At 40.8% G+C, this 23,998-nt stretch overlaps 1 protein-coding gene across 1 annotated transcript in view; it reads right to left on the reverse strand.

Annotated features, from left to right (window-relative positions):
- The window catches only part of adgrv1 (adhesion G protein-coupled receptor V1), a 106,689-nt gene that overhangs the window by 26,062 nt on the left and 56,629 nt on the right, over positions 1–23,998 (reverse strand). The window contains exons 81-89 of the mRNA XM_068703403.1: positions 23,783–23,954; positions 23,390–23,632; positions 21,731–22,138; positions 20,712–20,884; positions 20,337–20,583; positions 20,072–20,211; positions 18,687–18,847; positions 18,376–18,476; positions 972–1,088 (exon numbers count right to left, since the gene is read on the reverse strand). Of these exons, the coding sequence (XP_068559504.1) occupies positions 972–1,088; positions 18,376–18,476; positions 18,687–18,847; positions 20,072–20,211; positions 20,337–20,583; positions 20,712–20,884; positions 21,731–22,138; positions 23,390–23,632; positions 23,783–23,954 (1,762 nt within the window). The remainder of the gene's footprint in view (positions 1–971; positions 1,089–18,375; positions 18,477–18,686; positions 18,848–20,071; positions 20,212–20,336; positions 20,584–20,711; positions 20,885–21,730; positions 22,139–23,389; positions 23,633–23,782; positions 23,955–23,998) is intronic.

A 23,998-nucleotide genomic window follows, 5' to 3' on the forward strand; every position in this document is an offset into this window, starting at 1 on the left:
TTTACATTGAGCGCTAAAAAACATATACCTTTTTGGGGGGGAATTTGTGTGTGGGATGTATTTTTTTATAATTGTATAATAATGAATCGATAAAATGCTGTTTTGTTGTTTAAGCAGTAATGAAAACATCTGTTCACATTCAGTTAGGCTGTGACTGTATAAATCAAGTCTTAATATCTTCTCTAGTGTGCATGTTAAGCTGCAAATTGGGATTTTGCCTGCCAGGCTTTGTTCTCAGCAGTTATGTCACAAAAAAGAAAAAAAAGAAATAGAGGGCAGATGGTCATAAAGAAGGGGGTTAGGAGCTGCTGGGCTGAGGTGTTACTAAGTGGTACCAGTCTAGGGCCAAAGATCATGTCATGCAGCAGTCTGGTACCTCCATCTCACTCCCTAATCAAAACCTGGCTAAGCCCACATGGTGGAGGAATGAAGTTTCACTCGTTATTACGTAAAAAAACCACATGCTTCACATAAGGAACAAAAAAAAGAATGGGAACCCTGTTTATGCCAAGTCATGAGGAAAATGAGCAGGAGAATGAAATGAGATTTGACATACAGGTGCCCTTCAATAAGAAATATATTTGAAAGAATAGACTGACTTTATTGACTTTCTTGAGCTACAGCTCAACACTTGGCCCCATTGTCTGGTTGAAGGCCTAGTGAATAGACATCATTGTTGAGGCTTGCCTTTCAGACTAGACAGATACAGTTTTACAATGAAGCAGAGCAAAATAGCCTCCAAACCTCAGCTCTTTATCCAGGTCAAAGAATAGAGAGAGAGAGAAAATATCTCTGCTTATATCAGGAAAATAATGTGCCTTCTGTAATCTAGCTGCATGTCAACAATTACAGCAAAAACTGTGTATCCAGGTATGTCCACTGTTCGATGCCATGCCTGTATAGAAATCAAATGTAAATGATAATCTTTATGTACAAATATGTAGGTGTAATGCTTGTTGACCTGCTATTACCTGTATGAGCATCCAGAAGAACTGACTGAGGTGGAAATAGTGAGAGAAGAGCGCCAAAGCAGCACAGCTGTCTTCTGAAAACATTCGGCCACGGAAAGCTGACACCAGGAAACAGATCTGTAGAGAAAGAGAGAAAAAAACTAATTTAGAATCAGTTACCATTGTGTGTAAATGAGCCTATGAACCAACAAGTTTTCATGGCAAGTAAATGCACCGTATTTGCTCTGTTTAGGGACAACAGTGACATTTTGTATGACTACCTAGCACACTTGCACACACAGGTGCAGTACTCCTTGCAGTGTCAGCAGGTCAAACTGCATAGGAGGCAATTTATTGCTTGTTTTACAGTCTATAGATTTTTAAAAGAGACAGCAGAATTCAGATAGCCCTCCTCCCAAAGAGAGACATCCTATCCTGCAGACCTGTTACATCACCATGCAGCAAGCTATGCAGGCAGAAGCAAAAATAAAAACATCAACAACACCAATAAGTACTCGTATCATCCCACACAAAGATTTGTACAAATGTGTGGGTGTGACACTTCTCCAAATAACAAACTAAAGGGCATTGCAAAATTACTGCAAAAAAACAGTGTGTGGTCAGTGTGTGTGTGTGTGTGTGAGAGAGAGAGAGAGAGACAGGGAGAGAGAGCTAGCAGGAGAGAAAGGGAGAGGGGTTTTGGAGGTGGGAACGCATCAGGGCCAAAATTCAATTTGGAGGCAGCACAAAACCCATGAGGACAGCAGAAAATACTTCTCTGTTGTCCATCAGAGAGCTTCATTAAGCTCCGGCACTGAATGTGGTGCCAACACAGCCGGGCAATTGTTACATAACCAGCAGCCTGTCGGCCCGATGCCAATGCCATGGACCAGAAAAAAGGTGAGTGGAAGAGAGTAGGAGCTGAGGGATGTGGGGAGAATAATAACTTGGTGTAAAATGTCACTTAGATTATATTCATTGCACGCACCAGGTAAAAACCCAGACTATATTTTGTTGTGAGTCTTAAGCAGCATCTCAACAGAGTCTTATTACCCACGTACCACATACAGTAATTATCTCTGTTACCTCAACTGTCATTTGATTTGACGTAACAAAGCCACGCAAATGGTTCTGAAGACTGACAAGATGAGCTCTTTATATATCCAAAATAAGCTAATGTATTCTGTTGGCACCACCCTATGGTTTCGGCTAATTTGCTTAGATAGACAGTTATTAGACATACCAGGTAAATAGATATTGTGAGCTGTGACGTTACCTGTTTTCCACACAATTTCAATTAACTTCAATTCAATATGCTTTATTGTCATGAGCGTAATGAGGACAATAAGTAATAATGACATCAATAAAAAGAATCATAAAAAGGTACAAATAACATCAAGAAAATAGCAGAAAACAATTAACCCTTGAACTGTTTGTTTGTTTGTGAGAGACTGTGGAGGTTTGTGTTGATGTTGGGTGTGTGTTTTAAAGTAACTCCTATATATGCAGTTTATATCTGTTTGACTTGTCCTGTGTTCTGTGTGTGGTTTACTTCTAATAAAGAATGTTATTAAGTGGCATTCCCTTTAGATGACACTATAATGGGCCATTCACACAGAATGCAGTGTTGCAATCGCCGCTAAGTTCTGCACACATCGCGGTGCACCACGCATTGCTTGGCGCAGCATAAAGCCGTCGTGGTGTTGTACCAGCCATTGGAAATAATTGGTTTCAAAGTGCAGTGGTTTCGTAGTAGCATTCTGTGTGAAAAGGCCCTTAAATCTGGTATGTTTGAGCGCGGTGATAACAACGTAGTCACCCCTCAAATGTCTTTTCTCTACAAACTTTCTTTGTTTTTTGCTTCATCTTTTTGTTTCTTTTTCCTCTCTCCTATTTTCTTACATTAAGAAAACCCATCGGGAAATCCCTAAACAACCATTCCTGGATTTTCCAGCTCTTACTAACCCTGTCTGCATCCTCCTGTTGAGGAAAGGGAAAAGTCAGAGCCTTTTAAAAAAAAAAAGAAAGAATCATGAGTCAGTTTCCCGTCCATTTTTCACGCCATGCAGGTTGTGAGTGGGAGGAATGGCACAGGAAGGAAACTCGTGCCTGAGCTGCCAGGAATTGTGCCTGAGCGGAGAAGCTGTTCAGGTAGCTTATGGGAATGAATATTACGCAGCCGGGTTGTAGTTTTTGCAGCAAGCTAGCCTCATTTGGCCAAAGGCAAAGTATGACACACCATCTATCCTCTCAAAACAATGGGGAAACTACCAAGCGAGAAATGCTAAATAAACTGCAGGACGCCAGACACATAATCATAGGCAAACATGCAGTACATACACACATGTTGGTTTAACACTAAAGGCTCTAATTTTATCAAATCAAGCATAGCACACAGTCAAGTGCGGCATGCACAAAGAGGGTGGCACGAATTTTTGTGGCTGTGCGCACCAAGAGAATTGAAGAGGGATACATTACCAGTGGGTGTATTAGGGGCTACTAACAATTCCTGCCACTCACTTTGTCTCTGCTCAACCCTTTTTAATGATTATTTGGCTTGATTTAAATTAGTTTCGGCTGTATCTCCAACACATGCAACAACATTGTAAATACTGAAACACAAGTCTAGGTCTTAACATTGCACAGCTTTGAGCAATGAACCCACCCAAATTTACTGTAGGTTTCTGTGACAAACCCTAATAACAGGGATCACTATTGAACCAGTGAAACTGCTGACCTGTGGTGAAACAATGACATAACAGGTAGAGAGAAATGGCCTTGTATGGAAAGGAGAGAAAAGAGTGCTTGTGTTCAGTCGTGTGAACGGACAAGTGTCTGCCACTCAAATGTTTGTATGTTTGTGCCCTCATTGGAGCTAGGATAGGAACTATCTGACTCAGGTCAAGGATAGAAAACAGGTATGGTGAATCAGTTTGGGTGAGTCAACAGGTAAGATGGCAGATTTCACAAAGTTGAATTTGATTAAAGCTGGTTGTCATCTGCCTTTCCATAAGGCTCTGACATAAGTAGTCACACAGGCAGGTACACACACAAACTCTTACAGGTATGCTTTTTACTGATTTTGTGCAGATTATATAATACTCTATTGTCGCCGCTAAAGCTACAGTCTGGCTAGTTTATGGCGTAAATAGCAGAACAGGGCATTAAACGTTATTTAAACTTCTATATGGCTCTTTTATGTGAGGAGAAGCTGGTAGATAGACATACAAATACATAAACAGACACTGTGCAGTGTAGGTCCAGTGTGGTTCCAATCAAACCGGGCCATCAAGTTTTCTGTAAACAGACATGTTAGGCTGCTGTGACTAGTAGCTGGGGCAGTGTAGAAACACTGTCATGGGAGGAGAGACACAAGCCTCCAAATAAATACACAGGAAACTGATGTTCCTCTGCAGCGTTTATTATTTGATATGGTGTGTACCAAGGCATAAAAACATTGTCATTTATATGTTCATGTTAATCTAGCTTTACTATGCTATGAGGCTAAAAGAAAAATGTAATAAATGAGGTGAATTTGGGATTAGAAACTTTACGGAAGCTCTCGAAGAACCGTCTGATTTATTCGCTGCAGTAGTGTCAACATGAGCAGTTGCTTGTGAGGAATCAACTTTTGGAGGAAGATATCATCTCAAACTTCCTGTAATCTGAGCATGACATGAACTGGAACCTGTTAATGAAACTACACCAGTGAAGACAATTTCTATTCTGAAACTAGTGTGAGATATGGGCTGTGAGAAGGATGAGGGAGGTAACCTCCCTCCCTCCCTCGAGCTAATTATACTAATTATACACAAACAAACTGCATGTCTACCACTAAACACACACAAAGAGACAACACAGCAATCTATGACTCACGCCATAAATCTGTGTTATGGTCAAGCTCTGTGGTTTTGAAAGGAATCTAAAGTCAGCAGCAAACTATGTTACAGTGCTGGGATTGATATGGATATGGCGTTCGTGTGGAGGCCCATTGGCTGAGTTTAGCTAAGTAGGATGGGAGGTCACAGTTACACGTGTGGTCATTGATCAGTCCATCGTGACAATAACGCGGGTACATGTCAGCATTATAGTAATGATGACCTACCACAGGGATAGGTTAGTAGGGTGGTGACAGGTGCGGATGTGGAACTTATCAGAGCCTTATCTACTGCTCTGTCCTTTGTCCCAAGGCCTCCTACTCTTTTGTGTAAGACACAAGGAGTCGACCTGTCTAGACCCGCAGGCTACAAACGTATTCAAAGCAGAGGACGGGTGTTGCTAAATACAAGTCATATAAGTGTAGTGTGTGTCTGGTAAAACAGAAGCCACCAAAAATTTGTCCATCCAGGATATTGCCAAAGAGCAAATGAGAGGGAGAGAGTAAGACATACAGTATAAATAAAACGGGATATTACTGTAGGAGACAGAAGCGATGAAAAGGTCCTTGAGAATACATATAAAAAAGTAGAAAACAAAGCAGCTCTTTCTGTTGTTTTTGTGGCCTCCACTGTTTTTGTTCACTATTGGTGCATCGACTAAGCTAAATATCCAATCAGAGAGCTCCCCTTTGTTTTGTGGCCATGACGCACCCAGAGGAGTATAGGAGTCAGTTCGCTGTTGTTGTTTTTGTTACAGATCTACTGCTGCCTTAAGAATGATTCTACTTTTCTTTAGGCAAGATATAACCTAACTTTGATATGATAAGCAGGTCTGAAAATGCTTGTTTCCCAACCTAAGCTCAGTGGTGGTAAATGATAGAGAAGCTGTTTTGCATAACGGCAAATGGCCTAAAAAAACTAAACAATGAAGGGACTTAAAAAAATAAGTAAGAAAAAAACACCATACAATAAAAAACAAAATAATGTTACCCATATCAAATAGCTACACCGCTGTTTAGAGAGAAAGCCTGACTAGGGAGTCCAGAGAAATGCTGCAAAAACAAACTGCACACAGGAAACATAATATTTTGGTGCAGCTACTTTGTGCTGCTGCTGGTTGCAGCTCTCATCCTCCCATTGAGTTTTTCTGCTGATCGATGGCCCTGTGTGCTGATGCTAAGGTAGCTAAGTGTATCAGTGTGGCTAAAAATAGAATCTGCCTGATGCATTACATCACTGAGGGAATGGGGCCTGAGCTGTCTGCCTGCCAGACTATCCATCTAGACTCGTGTCCAGAACACTTAACCTCCACCTCTCCCCTCCTCCAGCCTCTCTTATCCCATCCTTTGCCTCTACCCCCAACTCTCCATCCTCTACTCCACCCTTCATCTCATCTCCCCCTCCTCCTCCTCCTCCCTCTCTGTTCTCCTTCACCTCCCCCTTCTCTCTAACAGCTACCGGTCTGATCTAGCTGGTTCCAGCCTCAGCCTGCACTCAGGGTGTTTCCTCTTATGCCTTTGTTCAGAAAGAGATAAAGTGAAAGAAAGGCAGAAAGAGAAATCTGATATCACTCAACCCTCACTCCCTTTATTATTTTCTCACGGAAGCATTGCCTTCCCATTACAGCAAGCAACTTCAGTCCTTTTCACAACCAATCACATCATCTCTCCTCATTCAAAGCTGAGCAATTCACATTAATCTTGTAATCTCACAGTAGCAAAGGCATCTTAAATATGTCAAATTACATATTTATGCATGAAGTACAATCATGGATGCTTTAAATTGAATTATGTTACTGGCTGCACTCACTACAGCATTGTTTTCCTTGCCTTACGCTATCAAGTATGTGCAAGCGCCATCAGTCTCCTCATGTGCCCCAGCCTCTCAGTTGAAGTGTGTGTTATTTATGTGCTGAGGCACAGGGGAAAGCTAGTTGCAAGAAGGTCACATGGGGATGGCTGATAGGTGGGTTAGTGGACCAGTGTGTGTGGAGAAGGAGGAGAGATAAATAAGACAATTTCACATTTGCTAACAAGATGTAGGAGGTTGTTAAAATAAAAAATAAAAATAAGTGAAGACAAAATCAGACGAGCCCAGTGTGAGCCGCTGCACCTCTCTGAGTTGGAGGATGATTACATCTTTATTGGTGTCAAGTGTCTAATGTCACATTTTGAGAGGAACGCTCAAGTCTTTCACAGAGCCACTTTTGCTATATTTTCAATATTTTAAGCCTCACTGCACAATTCAACACACTGTGCTTGTGTGAAAAGAGCAGCTACCTCAAATGTTTTTCTGAAATGCATGTTGCTTTAATTAAGGTCAGAGTGTAGAAGTAAAGTTCACAGGTGTTTTGTGTTGAACCTCAGGCTGAGGCGTACTTGCTGAGCCAGCTGTTGGCAAATAAACAACCACTCCCCTTCAGTCTGTTTCACATTCAAACAACCACAACACTGCATCATACAGTTATAATGTCTATGTGCATCTGTGAAGCAGGGAGGAACATTATCAAAAGACTTTACCTAATATTCTGGCAATGAAAATCTTTGAAGGAAGATCTAATAAGTGGAACTAATAAGTGATAAAATATTTTTGTACAATACTTAATGTCCTGTACTACATGTATAATACTTAATGTCCTGTACTAGGATTAGTTTTCATTTTTATTTTCTTAAATACTCCTGGTAATATGGCTAATCATAATCCGTTCCTATTTAGTGATAGAACATGCAGGCCCAAATAAAAACGACTCCCATTTAACGGTATACTGGTATCATGTATACTGCGGTATTAAAATTGCCAGTTATTGTACCACATGCATTTGCTTATCTACGGTATTGAAAAAAACTGACATAAGTGAGTGTGTGTGTGTGCCTCAAGGGTGCAGACAGGAGCAGTCCAGCTGCGCTGTTGCAGTGTTGATAATCATAGGACATTATTTTAAAAGCTCCCAGCTGATGTTATTTGTCATTTAGTAGTTAATTTAACATGCTAGTGACACTAACATTTAAACTAACATTCTGTTTATTATTATAATATGTTTTAATTCCTTTAAGGTCAATTGTAACATATTGCAATAATAAACTTAATAACATTAATAATAATAATATGATGTTATACAATAGTGTAATAATGTGAAACTGTGATATTTTCTCATACCGTTACAACCCGACTCTCGGAATACATTTTTGCTGTTGCTGCATCTCACCTATGCTCATGCTAACTCGGCCATACACACAATCTCAGCAGTACCACCAACAGTTAGCTTCATTCCAGCACGCCTTCGCTCTTTTCTTCCATTCAGTCAAAGAGCGTCTGCTGCTGGAAACCTGCAGCTGCTTTCGATCACAACGGAGCTGCTTTCAAGGAGCCTCTTGAATTTCCTTCCTCAACATCTGGTGTGATCCAGTTTGGAGACCAGACAGAGAACTCTTTGGGCCGCGAGGCACGAGACCAGCTACAGCTATAAAAACACTGTAGCCAGCTGCACAAGGTCAGCTCCCTCAACACACACACTCAATGGGTCTACTTTGCTCCATCAGAAACCCCTGTGTATGTATGCACTTTTGTGCATACATGACGCGGGTGTGCACCACCCTACAAATAGACTTCTACGGTCTGATGCAACATCATGAAACACAGTTATATTCACAAATGTGAAATACTTCCAAGGCTTCCTAGGTCTTTCAGTGTCAATAAGATACACAAAACTCCATCTTTATGTGAAATTTAGAATCAGAGGCACAGGGGTGGTGGTCTAAATGATATGTAACATTTCTTTCTAACATATGTATGCTGATTTGATTATGACAGTGCCATGTGAGTTACATCACATGTGAGACTTAAGATCTGTGTTTTTTCATTATGGTGACCTGTTGCATCACTTCCAGCTCATCAGAAGGACGAGGGCAAGTTTAATCATATTGATCTGAAAAGCCTACAGAAAATAACACAGACCCACTAAAGCAGCCTCATCCAGTGCTGTCCAACAGGCCATTGATCGAGGAGAGAACCCTTCCGTGCAAATTGGCAGATCTGCAGCAGCTCTCAGTGTCTCTCAATTGGTCGCTTTAAAGCTAATCAATTTGTAAAGAGTCTGATCAAGTTAAATACTGCATGCTCCATTCATTCTGCTCTTGCTCACAAACCCACTATACACTGTGCTTTGGTTACACACTGGGTCATTTAGACTTAATCAGAGCCACAGCTGTACTATCATGCACTGTTTAATGTCTCAGATGGCCCAACCTAGACTAAATTACACAATTGCTTGGAAGACTGTGGCTCAATCCGACAGTTGTAATTTAACTGCAAACTGTTTTACAATTCGTATCAAGTTGCTTCGCATAATTTGCACTTCTTGACTGTTTGTTTGTGTTCTGTATACTACAGGGGAACGATGTTTACAGCTTAAACATCTCTACAGTTGAACTTGTTCAAAGAATAAGAGATGGCGGATTTTACTCAAACTGTTTCCTTCTGGATATCTGCACAGCAATGTCTTCCTCAAAAAGGACTCGTCATAAAAAGGAGAAGAGCTCAGGGGAGTCCTTGATAAGCACTTCATTCACATCTGGTGTTGAACTTGGCTCTAGATGTGGAGCTACAGGGACCCCTACAGGTCAAAGTCACCATGAGACCTGAAGGCTTGGGCTCCGTTTGTGTTGGTGTGTGTGTGTGTGTGTGTGTGTGTGTGCATAGGGTGAAGTGAGGTAAATGAGTGGGCATGCAAGTGCACATACTGCCATCTGTGTATGCTTATGTATATTTGTGCTTTCATTAACGCATATGCATGTGTTTCACAACTATGACATTGTGGAGTTGGCCCTGTTTCTTGACAATATTGTGAACAATATTTGTGTGTGCATGTGTGTGTGTGTGTGTGTGTGTGTGTGTGTGTGTGTGAGTGTAAGCTTATTCACATGTATATGCTGGAATGTATGTATGTGTTTATCTATGTATGTTTGCCTTGTGTTTAATGTTTTTGTTGCTAACATGTTTTGTTTGTGAGCTAATGCACTCACAATCAGCAGCGCGCCTGCTTTTGTCATCATCTTAAACTCCATCAATCAAATTATCCTCAGGGTAAGAGAGATTCCAGATTCAAACAAGACAAAAAACAAACTGACAAAGTAGGCTGATTACGATCTGATGATAAGCGAAAAACAAAAGACCTTATGGTAGATACAGTTATATTTGATTACCATTGGCCATTTCCTTCCTCCATTCAACATTTCCTGATTTTTTGAGGAAGTTAGGCGACTTGCTTTTTCTATTTCATGCCATTGAGCTGACATCACAGAGTTTGCTTAATTCCTCTCTCTCTCTCTCTGTTGCAGTTTGCCAGGCATGAGAAAACATCTCATGGCTTTAAAGGATCAGAATCGTCACAAATAATTACTTTGTGTCAATATAAATATCAACACTATGGGTAAAAAGAGACAGCATTAATGTATGTACATATATACATTACAACTGGGAAACATCCTGGTCAACCTAACTTGACCTAGAAAATAGTGCAAACATCAAGCTAGAACGGCAACATCACTGACTCAGCAGCTTCAGGGTAAACCATGTTTTCACTTTTGTAAACCTCCATGGTTCACTCCACTCTACACACAGTTCTTCAAAGACAAATTGTAAAACTCCAAAAATAGAGAGGGGACACTGGGGACTTTGACAATTGTTGGCTAACACTTTATTTATCATTCACTGTTTAAACAGCGTGTTCGATAAAGTCCTTGATGGCAAACCTTGATATTAATCCACTGAATCAGGTGAAGGGTGCCTGCTACTACGCAGAGAGTTTAGAAATGACACCATTAAGAAGACCAAAAGTTACTAATGTTACATTTTAAACAGATATCTGTGTGCCAGTACATTTACTACACCTTGGTCTTCATTTGTGTATATAAATAATAAAAGATCATAGTACAGCAAGTGATACATGATACAAGCCCTTGACTTGACACAAGTGATATTATGCACGGATATCTATCTGCTGATTGTATTATCTTTATCTTTATCTTTATCCACTAAAGCAGGTAATGAATGGGAAGTCAATGTGTTACAGCTCAAGGGGAGTAGTATGTCATATATGTTTGGATATACATTTTCTTTAATTCAGAGATTCTGTAAGTGCACAGTGAGCCTTTGAAACACACATTTAATATAAAAGTAATCTAATTTACACTGCAGCTGAATATCCATGTTCATGTGAATTTGTATTTATAGATTTAACACAGTGACTTCTTATACCGTCTCAAGTTGTGTGGTACTGGAATATCCCATCACCTCAGAAATAATGGCCCAATAGGCATTGACAGTTTGTAGAATGTGTTCTGTCTCGTGTCTCACAGCTGCCAGACAAGGGAGAGCTAACTGCAGAGCCCTGATGAGGGAGAATGGTTATTGTGGCCTCCTGTTGCTGTTTACTGTGCTTTTTCTGGAAATAGAGGAAAGTTCATGGAAGTGTTACTAGGGTCACCAGCTGCTTGGACAACACACAGTTGGCAAAAAGTGAGAGTGTAACTTCCAGAGTCCAGAAAGGACAGAGTCTGCTGCTGCACAATGATATGTGATAAAAACCAAATACCATTAATCCAATTTTCATTGCAGATATTAGCAAATCAATTGACCCTTCGCTAAGTCCCGCTCTTTGTATGCAGGCTGGCCAATCATAGTGTAGCTTTGACCAGCTCCGACAACTATGAGGGGTGTATTCCATAGACTCTCATGCAGTCGTTTGATATTGTAGATCTTTCTGTCAGCTTCTCTCTAAAATTGCTTTTTCATTTTCCCAGAAATTAGATTCAGGGAGTGCAGTTAGTGGCAGTGTTACTAGCTCCATGGCAGCTCAGACAGCTAGCTGGAGTAACATCAAGGGCGGGGCTTAGGGAAAGGTCATTTGTCACAGGTGCAGACAAGTGACCACAGACACAAAACTGCTTGTCACCTATCTAAAGGAAATGCACATTATGAATAATGCAAATGCTACAGTTAAATGGCACTATGTCCTTAACCATTGAACAAAATGAGTTAATGACTGAGCGTAACTAGTTTCGTATTATTAGTCAATAGTTTACCAAAAAAAAAAAACTGCACTAGACCGAAAAGGATAGCCCACATTAGTTCAATATTGTATGTGCGTACATGTGTTTCATCCTGATGGCAACCTAATAGTAAGGACAGGCAAGACTAACGTTTGACCACTCCAGTAGATAACTTGGTTTCGCATCCCTAGTGTTTACAAGAAAATTGCAGTGTGCTTTTAGGGACTAGCAGTCATTCCGTTGTTGATGACGTTATTGTACTTTAAAATAAATGGTCTTGACAGACATTGGTGAGACTCTTAGAGTAGGCTAAGTCAAGTGTCTGTAATCTGTTTCAGGACAAACAACGTGTTTTTATTTTCTTTGGTCAAACTGATGAGTCACGTAGGCAGTGCCCAGCAAATTTCACAGACAGAAAGAGGGAGGGAGAGACAGAGTGAGACAGTCTTTTTACAGCTCGTAATGTCACAGCACCCAGCTAAACCCAGCAGCAGCCAGAATAATAAAGGGGACAGAGAATAGAAACCGGGCCATTACTCATCATTTTATGAAATAAAGGCTGGGTGAAAGGAGAGGGGGAAAAACCAGAGGCGCAAAAAGCCAGATGGAAGTAAAACAGGAAAAAGTAGACACAAAAGATAATTTGCAAAAATAAGCTGTTTGTACCGTTTAGCCTGCATTTTCAGTATCAGGCAACAGAGAGAAGGTCTTAACTTCTCCACTGTCTCCACACACACACACACACACACACACACACACACACACACACACACACACACACACACACACGCACACAAGCCTGCTAATACTTTATACCTTTCCATCACTTTCCTGACATTAGCTCGGGCTGACAGACAGCAAAGACCTTCGAATTGCAATACAATCTTATCAAGGACATGCTGTATACCTTATCTCTCTGTTATTACTCAACAACTGCAATCAAGAATGAAATACATCTCTATCTGAGTAAAATACACTGGAATAATCTATTGTCTGAGGGTGGACAGGAGAAGGAATATCATTGTTTCCCTTCTTTTGCTTTCTCATTTTGATTCCAAACACTTGTGGGAATAAGCATAGAATACAATAAGAAGCATATTCTCTGACGTCAACCAGAGAAGTAAGTAGACACACATTGATTATTTATTGATGTTTATTGATATAATGATTGATTGGTTGCGATGGGAACAGAAAAAACTTCCTCAGGAAAAGCAGTCACTCATTTAATTTACAAAAACTTGTGTTGATCTTACGTTCTCCAGTCAAGGACACAATTAGGTCTTGGACTACAATAGGACAGCTTCCTTATTCTGCTCAGGGACCGGAAGTGAGGGTGGTGTATAAGGGGGGGGGGGGGGGGGGGGGGATTTCTGAATGCTGGATCCAGGCCCAGAGCTAACAGGAAATCCTTTATAACTAGAGCAAAGAGTAACCTTAACACCTCCTAGATACTGGAATAAAGCAGTGGGACCACGGGGGTAAACAGTTCACTTAGTGTGGGGGAATGGCTGTCTGGGATGAGGAGAGCGGTTTCATTACAATGGATGAGAAATGAAATAGTGTTTTATTTGCAACAGAGATAGAGATTAGATTTTCCTTTCCCTGGATATGTGTGTTCAAGGACTCACACTTATACAAAATACAATTCTGAATTTGACCAGGCTGAAGTTCTTTGAATAACAACACACACAGGCGGCAGGGACATGACTCCACTATATCTTTAAAATAGCAGCAAGCCACTATTTGCTTTGTAAAGTTCAGAATGTTAAATCCTACTAAAACCTAGTGGGAATGCAGTCTGAAGGGCAAATAGAGGATTTTGAAAGTGCAACAGTGCGTTCTAGGGTTGACAAAGAGATTTCACTTAAGTGGGTTGATGCTTAAGGTTGTCAGAAGTCAGATCCTTGCTCCTGTGATTGCACTACACCACATCTGTAAGAGAGGCAAGGATACACTGCAGAGGCAAGGATACTCTGCCTTCCTATATTGTTTTTTTTTATTCCTAATTTCTTCATATTTCCATCTGATAAGAGCTACATAATCTAAATATTTTTACAAGAACAATTACAATTCTGACAATCTCCTTTTGTACCTTGTGTTCATCGGTACTACGCAATGTGTTTGATGCAGTAAAAGCTTGACAGAAACAAGGAAAAGAGAGTGAATTTAAAGGGTGGTAATAAATCAGTGTTGGTGGTTTGGGGCCTGGAGAGAGAAATGGAACTTGGAGGAGCACTGCCTGATGACCAAATTCACATTTTTCACAGAGAGACCCCAGGAGAGCACAATGTCAAGTGTATATCCTTTGTAATGGCTTGTAATGGCTGGGATGCTTGACACATTGGGTAAGATTAAAATAATCTAAAAGTGTAATTAAATTAGAGGTAAACAAACATGGATGTTAAAACCACCAAGAATAACACTGTAACATATTGTGACAAAATAACTGATAAAAGGTCTGAAAATTTCTGACTAAAACAAGAACTAATTTCAGGGGGTCTGTAGATCTAAATACATAAAATTACCTAACACTCCTAAAAGTGGAAAAACAGCCAAATCATACTGGAAAACAACTACATTTCTATGTATTAACGCAAGGCCACCTCCTCACCCTGTCAATGGTAGTTGAAAGATAAAAATTCTGGTGAGGTTATGACAAATCCTGGCAGATAAAAGACTTTTCAGGGATCTTTTACTAAGTAATCAGACAAGAGATGCTTCAACAGAGGGAATGGAAGAAGTGGCTGTGATGAGATTCTTTCTGCGTGGACTCTGCCTCTCAGTAACCCTAACAGGAATGAAGGAATTATTGAGTGAAACAAAACCAGCACCAGTAGGACCCACACTATCTGAAGTACATATCCAAAAGGCTTGGCAGGGTCTTACTGGGGAGACCGTCAGTTATGGTGAAAAGCAATTAAGTTAATATAAAATCAAATCAGTTTTTCTGTTCCTTAACTGTGAGGATGCAAACAACTATTTTTAAAATGGGATGATGAAGTGCCCTTAGAGCTGAAAGATGAGAAAATGAGAAGGAGGAGATTCCAAAAAAAAAGAGAAATTAACCCATCTGTTGTGTCTTAAAGGTCTCTAATCCATCAAATTTGTGACCTTGCTGTCATTATTTTCACTAATTATGTTTTGGTAAAATGAATGACCTCTCCCCTGAAGGCACAGCAAAGCTGCATGAATACTGATTTATGAGTTTACAATGGTTGTATTGCATTTATGGCCACAACTGTAGTCCACATCCAAAAATCTGATTATGTGTGTCTTTGCTCTGTTCACAATAAACTTCAGTTTCAAAGTTTCTTTACCATGTTGACAGCAAGATAACTGAAAACATTTGGAGAGTAAAGCATGGTATATTGTAGAATAGTGCAGAGAGAGTTGTGCAATATGATTAATTTTGAAGGACTCACAATGTGAACATACAATCCTCAGTTTTAATGTATTTGTTCAATGGAGCTTATGTGGATGGAAAAAAGGAATAACCCACAAAGACTTGCAGGTACATTTGTACATATATAGACTATACTTACATACTAAAAATCCCATGCACATTGACAAACATACACACATAGAACCAAGTGAGGCTCACTTACATAGCACATATGCACTGGGTAAATTTCCACTCTACACAGACAATCTTCAGTTGTCTTGCTGAGGGGCGGACAAACTGCTGGTCAGAGCCATAGACTGTCACTGCACAACCTCCGATGTGACAATAACACACACACACACACACACACACACACACACACACACACACACACACACTGAGTGGCCTTCAGAAGTGACCTTCGACACCTTCAACAACCTAAATCTGAATCTATCTAAATCTATTTTACTAAAACTATGTAAGCCTACACAATGAGTTACAGCACTTTCCCCATCCTTTGAACTAAAAATCCAAGCTGACCTTCCTCTTTTGCTTGCAATGGCCTTCCTTTCGTTAGTGGTTTAACAGCTAAACATACTATAATTTTCTAATTACAAACTAATGAAATAAAGGTACATAAATTGAACCACATGCCTTCACCTCCTCTTTGGCATCCACCTGATCTGAATTCTCAGACTCTCACAGATGGGTGGGCTATTACTATAGTTCTTTCTAGCTGAGTGTAGCTTTTGCAGAGAGAATAAATCAAACCGGGAGCTTTAATTTTCTCTCCGCAGAGGGCAGCGTCAGTGACTACTTACTGCCCAGCCACCCCAGATGGAGAGTCCTCTCAGTCACAGGTGGTTGGAAATGGACCTGACAGTCAAATCAATAGCGAGGCACGAGCATGGCTGAGACCCACAAGAGACATTTCTGTCACTAATTATATCTCTTCTATTAAAGATGCAAGATCTTTGGCCTTCTTAATACAGAAATGTATCACTATTCACTTCCTAATACCTAAAGTCAACTGTAAATATAAAGCTGGGATGCATCCCAAATTCAAAAAGACAAAATATGCATACGTTCAACTACAACAGAGGACTTGGCTTTATGACATATCACTTCACTGACTGTGTAATGTACAAGAGTTATAGACTCTGTTTTACAGAGATTCTGGTTCCACATAAATCCTTATAGATATTTGAATGTAGACCATAATGGTGATTTGGTTCTGTGGAAAGATGGAATGATCCTTCAAGTCAAATACATGCTTATAAGAATCTAAAATGTAGATATCAAACTACAAACTCCAAATGCATCATGAAAACACTCACAAAAATAAAAATGTATCTCTACAGTGATGCTTTTAACAAGGGCTGTTTACATTACATTCTGTATCCCGAGGGCAACATTCATTTTGTTTGCTATCATTATTTATTCATGTGGTATACAAACCTGTCAGCAACACTGTCAGAAAGTAAATGTTTCACCCCAACTTACTGTTTCTTAAATATTATTGGACCCTCTTCATGTAGTTCCTCAAATAAAGCTACTTCCTATTAAAACAATGGATGTGGGACATAATGTTCATTGTGCAAGGCAGGTGATTTGCAGAAGCAAAAAACACAACATTGAATCATAAGGACAACTTAATCACATGGTTTAGAATTAAGTCCGCTGCACACTTTGTGCATGCATGTTTCAATCTTTATGAAGAGTGCACCAGTCAGTAAGGCCCATTAAGTCTTCTTGATTGACCTACTTATTTGTTTGCCAAAAAGAATACTGGAGAAACAGCTCCCATGCATTTATATAAAAAGGAAGTTATGTCTTTTTCCTTCTATTTCTAGCAAGCCATCTCAGATCTAGGACGACGTACATACTCAAGTGAAGACAATGACGTCCATTGGTCTATTTTAATTCAGAACATCCTGCACTGTGAGCCCATCATTAGCTCCAAAACATTCCCAGCAGTAACAGACGACCACTCAGAGGGTACATCTTAATACCAGCTAGACCTTTAGTTTCACTGTCTGGAATTCAACTAGACTAGGCCTTCATCGACTGGCCTTGACTAGAAGACGCAGCCATGTATTTGATAAATTATTGCACAATCTCAGACACGTGGGCATCCAAGGAAGAAGGCCGTAACATGCAGTACAGTACCAACAAGGAAACAGAACAGGATGGAATTTTCCATCCAAAACCCTTTTAGGTTCAGGGGCTCTGCCTGGGCCATAAACAGGTTGAGCCCAAGGTGGTTAGCCCCCAATGACAGTCTGCTTTAGTAGGGGCTCGTGTTTGTCAACCAAAGAGAGGGGGGACCAGTGGAAAATTACCAGTCCCGCACTCGCTCACGCACACACACACATGCACACACACATACACACACATACATGGCCAGGACCAGCTGAGAGACTAACCTGCAGCCACATATCTATCTCGCTCATTGCTTATGTGACAGCTTGCGTTTTTAATGGGCGAGGGTGCGGGGGGCATGGTTGCGTTGTCAGGACGCGCTGGCCCGCAAACTACGCAACCAGTGACATTCGATGATGTGTGTTGTGTTCACGTCTATGCACATTTCCAAGAAAACACCTGAGACATGTCTAGTGGCTAGCACAAAGGGTTGGCAGCAAGCAGTATGTGTGTATGTGTGTGTGTGTGTGTGTGTGTGTGTGTGTGTGTGTGTGTGTGTGTGTGTGCGTGTGTGCGTGTGTGTGTTCTGTGTGCACTCAGTAAAGGTTAAAAATATTCTAATATAAAGCATACATGTATGTTTTTTATGTTTCTGTCAGTATGAAAGTGAAGGTGTGTGTTGCACTACACACATTACAGCCATGGTTATGTGTGGAAGCTACGGATCCATATAGCATAGAGAGATGAATGACTCTATAACAATTCCCAAAGGTTCCCTATCCATCTACATTTAAGGCCATATAGAGAATCTGCAGATTGGATTAGATGACAATGCCGAACAAATTAATGCAGATGGTGTGGGAGTATGACTGTCTCAGCTTTCATGAGCTGTGAATTGTGGGTGTTGGTGCTCATTGTAGCCTTTCAAGTAAAGCACTTCAGTACTAAACAAAATCAGAGCAGAACTGTATTACCTGGGTTCCAAGGCAGCTCACCATCATGTGAGTGAGCAGTTTGGCAGCAAACATAGGGAAACGGGAGCATAGCACGTGGGATATAATGGCCAATGCAAAACCTGAAGAGGGAGAAGTAGAAGACACGGAACGAACATTAATGTGAAATTAACAATTGACTCATGTTAATCAACAGTGGCTATTTATAACAATGTGGGAGGAATATGGACAAAATGCATCAGAGACAAAGCTGAAGAGAAAGGCAAATTGGCTGTGGGCACACACAGTAAAACAACATGAAAAAGAAAATACAGAAAGAGTGTGTTTTGTACCCGAGATGCAGATAAATCCCGAGGCATAGAAGGCGTCGTTGTAGGATGCAAGAGTAGCAAACTCTGCGTACACCATATAGATAGACAAGTGGGAGCAGGCACATTCCACATAGTTCCCACTCTCTTTCACAACCCTGCAGTATTGACCATCTGATGACCAGCTAGAGAATAGAGGAGAGAGGAGAGGATGCAGGAAAAGAGAGAAAGTAAAGAGACTACTGTTAAACAGAGTGCAACAAAACACAGGTGAGGAAAACAACAAGGCAATGCAATGAACCTGAAGTATCATCATGTTGAGTATGTCCAATTTGCTTCTGTGGTTGTTATCTGTGGTAACCATTACCCTTTAAAGATGCTGTGGGACAAACCACAACGTCATAATCATGTTTGTGCTGATTCCATTGCACAACTAACAGACAGGAATTGAGTGAGCAGCTTTTGAAAAGCAGAAAGTCCTCTCTCTCGAACATTTTGTATTTTGACCATCCAACGTCATACTGCAACATTGACCTCTCCCTGTGACATTGCCTCTCTCTCCACCTCCCTATCAGTTATCTCATCTGTTTTTTCTGCAATGCATCGTCCAAGTAGCTGTTCCGGCCCAAGCAAACCTGCCAATTCATAACTTGTAACAGAGTGTTCTTGCCAAGTCACATTCCACGCCCCAGGAATGTCCTCAACAAACCGACTACCGAGTGGGAGAACTCAGCGTGTGGCAGACTGAATGTGCAGATATTATATTACATTACATTACAGTCATTTAGCAGACGCTTTTATCCAAAGCGACTTACAATTCAGGATCTATCTACACACTGTAGACGCAGCTACGGGAGCAATTTTGGGGTTAAGTGTCTTGCTCAAGGACACATTGACATGACTAGCAGAGCAGGAACCGGGGATCGAACCGCCGACCCTCTGATTGATAAGCGGCCCTGTTCTCCACTTAGCCACGGTCACCACCATATTAAACACAATGATGTGACTTCCCCCATGGCCACAGATAGGACTTACTGAGAGGCTGTACGTGAACTTTTGGCCTTCACTTAGCAAACCGGTTTCACTAACCCAGTAAGCTTGAGGATGACAGAGAGGTGACCACGGGTTCAGAGTTTTAGATCAGAATCAGATGGATGGTAGATGGTTATAAATGTGTGTGAAAGCGTCAGAGATAGGCTATAAACAACTTAGTTGAAATTTATCAATAACTATTAGCAAATAAAATAAAAGTTTCAGTAGGCATACACTAAAATAAACAACCTCAGACACTAATATAACAACATAACACTGTTGTGTTATCCAGAATAGAAGAATAGATTTTGAGTGTCAACTTGCTGTTTTAGAATGGCTGAGCATTCATCTGTACTGGTGTGTCTATTGTGGATTACCTTGCAGTGGTCTGGTTCCAGAGAAGGCACAGAGACCGGCCTGGTTTTACTTGCTGACCAGGGGAGTGGATACGATACACCACCTCATTGCCATCTTCTAGGGGCTGTGACCTTCTGTCCTGGAGGCTGGCTGAGAATACCTAGATATAAACAGAAGAAGAGAAGAGGGTTCAGCTGTGGAACAAAAAAAAATATGGCTAGTTTATACTGGAGTAATACTGCCACCTGCTGAGGAAAAAATTACATTGAACGATCTCTTCCCTACCTTCCCATTGAGAGCAGTGTTTGTATCATTGGTGAGAAACCAGTGTTCAGTTCTAAACTCGGTTAGCTGAATCTGGCTGAGGTTGCCACAGTCAGCAGTGGAGACTGCTGGCACCGCCAGCAGTGTATATGGTAGCTGGAAGAAGTCTGCATTAAGGCCCCTGAATTTGTGTCCATTGATCTGTGTGGGATACCATTGGAAGGCAGAGATGGACATATACGGACATGTTTCCAGGATGGTACCCCTTCTAGAGAAATCACACAAAGAAAAGCATTTATAATACCAAGTATGAAAACCATGCAAACATTATTTAAAAGGAAACTTGTTGGTATTTTGATGTACTACTCTCCACTCTTTTAGAACTGGGACACTCACATCTCACACTGACTTCGCGTGAGGAGGGAGAATGCAAATCGCTCGGCCACCTCAGCGAGGTGGCTGAGGCCTCGGGTGTCGACTCTGATGGGATTGGCCAAGGCACACAGCAGGTTGTAAGTCAAGTTGCGGCTACTTTCCTGTAAAGGAGCCCTCTCTGCCTCTGCAAGCACCTGGCTCAGAGGAAACAGACAAATAGAGAGAGAGAGATAGATGGATAGAGAAATTTAGCAACATTGTATTGAGGAACGGTTTGCTCTGCTCTTGTTTGCAAATATATCTCTCTGATAATCTGTATGTGTGAGCCTCACTTGAGTGCTGCATTTATCTTTTCCACGCCTCCTGGCTCTGTCACTGTCACTTTCATTGGTTTAGGCCTTAATGTAATGCAGCTTTTATAGTGAATGAATGCCACTTTCCCTACCCTGTCTCCTTTCTCTTACTCTGTCTTTGTATCCTCGAGCTAAGGAACTCATTTATGCTGTCTCTGCTCTTTATTTCCTCGCACACTCCTTCACATGCAATTACTCCGGAGTCTTCTCTTGTCTGGGGGCTGAGAAAGTGCAATATGAAGACTCTAACATCAAAGCAGCTTAGTGATAGCAGCACTCTAGAGTGACAACTGAGACCTTTTCAGATGACAAGCTGGTCCTCAGATCTGCCAGAGTAGGGGGTGATCTGTCTGACGCAGACAACTACACTGACTCACAAGTTTTTCTATCATTACTGACTTTGGATAATGTAATGACATGATGGATAAAATAACTTGTAGTTTAAGAAGAAAAAAAAGTAATAATACTAAAGAAATTTGACAAAAATTAAGCTTTAACAAATACTCCAATATTGACGATAGTTTCTAGTTTCATACCATGATTTTGATCAGCAAATACAACAGTTAGGTATTACATATTATCACATTGTTTTATCTGCTGCTCCACCTTCAATAACAATGAATGAATTGGCATGAAAATAAGGTTTGGGTACTAGTTTACAGGAAATGCTTTTGTCTTCAGTCTCACCTTCCCCAGAGCTTCCAGCACGGCGGCCATCTGCTCACGAGATAGAGGTGTAGAGACCTTATTGATCAGTCCTTGCAGCACCTGGTTCAATATAGTTGAATCGAGAGGCTGATGTAATTGCTCCAGTAAGAGCCACACAGCTTCACTTGCTGCATTTGACACCAGAGTCACATTGGCCACCCCATACAATGGGTGCACTCTGGTTCCCCCTGTAGCATTGTAAAGCTCCACCTGGAAGCGCTTCGGTGTGGGTAATGTTGAGGCGAGGTCAGGTGTGAGGTAAATGTCCAATGATGTGTTACGCTGGCTCACATCGAAGGTTAGCCTACCCTCCTGTTTTGGAAAATCCATCCCTGCTTTGGCAGGCCAGATTGTAGAGGGACCCACTAGCTCCACTCTGGGGAGCTCCTAGATGAAAAAACATTTTGAGTTGGATGGAGTTATGTTAACCAGCATTGTTTGGCAAAATAAACAGACATGATTAACACATATACTGATGTACCTGCAAAATGTAAAAACAATGTCAACAGAAACAACTGTATGTCAGACTACTCTGGATGACTAAAGGCATGATTCTCATTTGATAAACAACATCCACCTGCAATAGCACATTGAAGTTGTGAGAGCATAATATCAACCAAATGGGCTTTTACTATGCATCAAACCTTTTGTCTGCTAATATGCTGGGCTTCTGAGAGATGAAAGCAGACGACATGGCCATGTGTCTTTTTTGTTGAGTGCACTAGACACTCATTTACTTTGATCTTCAATATAAAAAAAATTACAGTGTCAGTAAATGCTTAGAAATCCCACCAAACTGCATGTAGCCAAGATATCTCTAATCATGAGATCAGAGAAAAGGATGGTGGTAAGATCAAAAGGTAAGGTAGAAACATTTTTGTATCATAAACATCAAATAACCATGACCATTATGAATATAACAATATTAATGTCACAACAGGTGAAAGGGAACACCACAATCAGAAGAAAATACAAAACTACTAAATGCAAGTAATAAGAGTAATCATTCAACCATTCATACACTGATGACACAGGCTACCATGCAAGGTGCCACCTGACCATCAGAACTAACTAACATTCACAGTCGGGAGCGATTTGGGGTTAAGTGTCTTGCCCACATCGACATGGACTTTGCGGAACCGGGGAATTGATTCACCGATCCTCTGATTGAAGGATGACCCTGCTCTACCACTGAGCCACAGTCACCCTAAATTAAGTCAGGTTATCAAGTTTAACTGGCCTAAAGTGATAAGTGTTAGGAAAGTGACAATTTAGATCAGTAAACCATTAGATGTTTTCATCACTAGACAGATAAACAAACCAAAACAAATATTATTTCCGATAGTAAATGGTTGGAATCACATTGGACTAGATTGAAAATGAGACTTGCTTCAACACAGAATGACACCTCCAAGGCAAAGCTGAATGAACAAAAAGTGCCACCAATAAATAACTCAAATAGCAATGTCAAACATATTCAAACCAACTACAAATACTATTTCAAGCATTTGCAGAGGGCATGCTTGTTTGTGTATTTTACTGTGCATATATTTGCCCAATTGTATTGATATGAATGCATGAGTGCTCTTTATAATGTAATGCTTGTATGTTTAATTACCACACGTGTTTGTTACTTACCAGTGTGCGATATTGTACAGACATGACTGAAGCTGTGCTTGCCCGTCTGTAGACTTGGAGACTCAGCCTCATGGTCGTCAGGGTGGCAATGGGCAGTCTGTGACCAGCGGCAAAGTACATAATGCCTTGTGGATCGTCGCTCTCTGCCAAAGTGACGTTGGCAAAACGGGTTGTCTCATTAATGGTAGCTCCATCACCCACCTGATAAATCTCCACCAAAAACCACGCCTGCTGCTCTGGTTCCTACAGCAACAAAGAAGAGTTTATTTTGTGCACCACAGCATTTCTTATGAAAACACCAATAAATCATTATTCTGCCAAATTTGTAATCTATCCTTATACTGAAGGATTGAGGATTTAAAAATCAGCAAAATACCACTGCATCTCTCTCACCTCATCATCCTGGACCTCTATAGCGAGAGCACAGAGTATCTCTCCTCTTCTACACAGTGCAGTTCCTGAGGTCTGCAGTAGTTGTCTGGTTAGGTTGACTCCATTGTTGACAAGAGTTAGAGCTGATTTACTGAAGGTCACTCTCCAGAAGACCTGCAAATCCTCAAAGGCTCTAAACAGTGGGAGAAAGAGCATACTAACTCACTACAAACAAGA

Source organism: Cebidichthys violaceus, unplaced genomic scaffold, assembly GCF_023349555.1.
Source record: "Cebidichthys violaceus isolate CVI_PGR_0920_01 unplaced genomic scaffold, fCebVio1.0.p SCAF_9, whole genome shotgun sequence".
NCBI classification, from domain to species: domain Eukaryota; kingdom Metazoa; phylum Chordata; class Actinopteri; order Perciformes; family Stichaeidae; genus Cebidichthys; species Cebidichthys violaceus.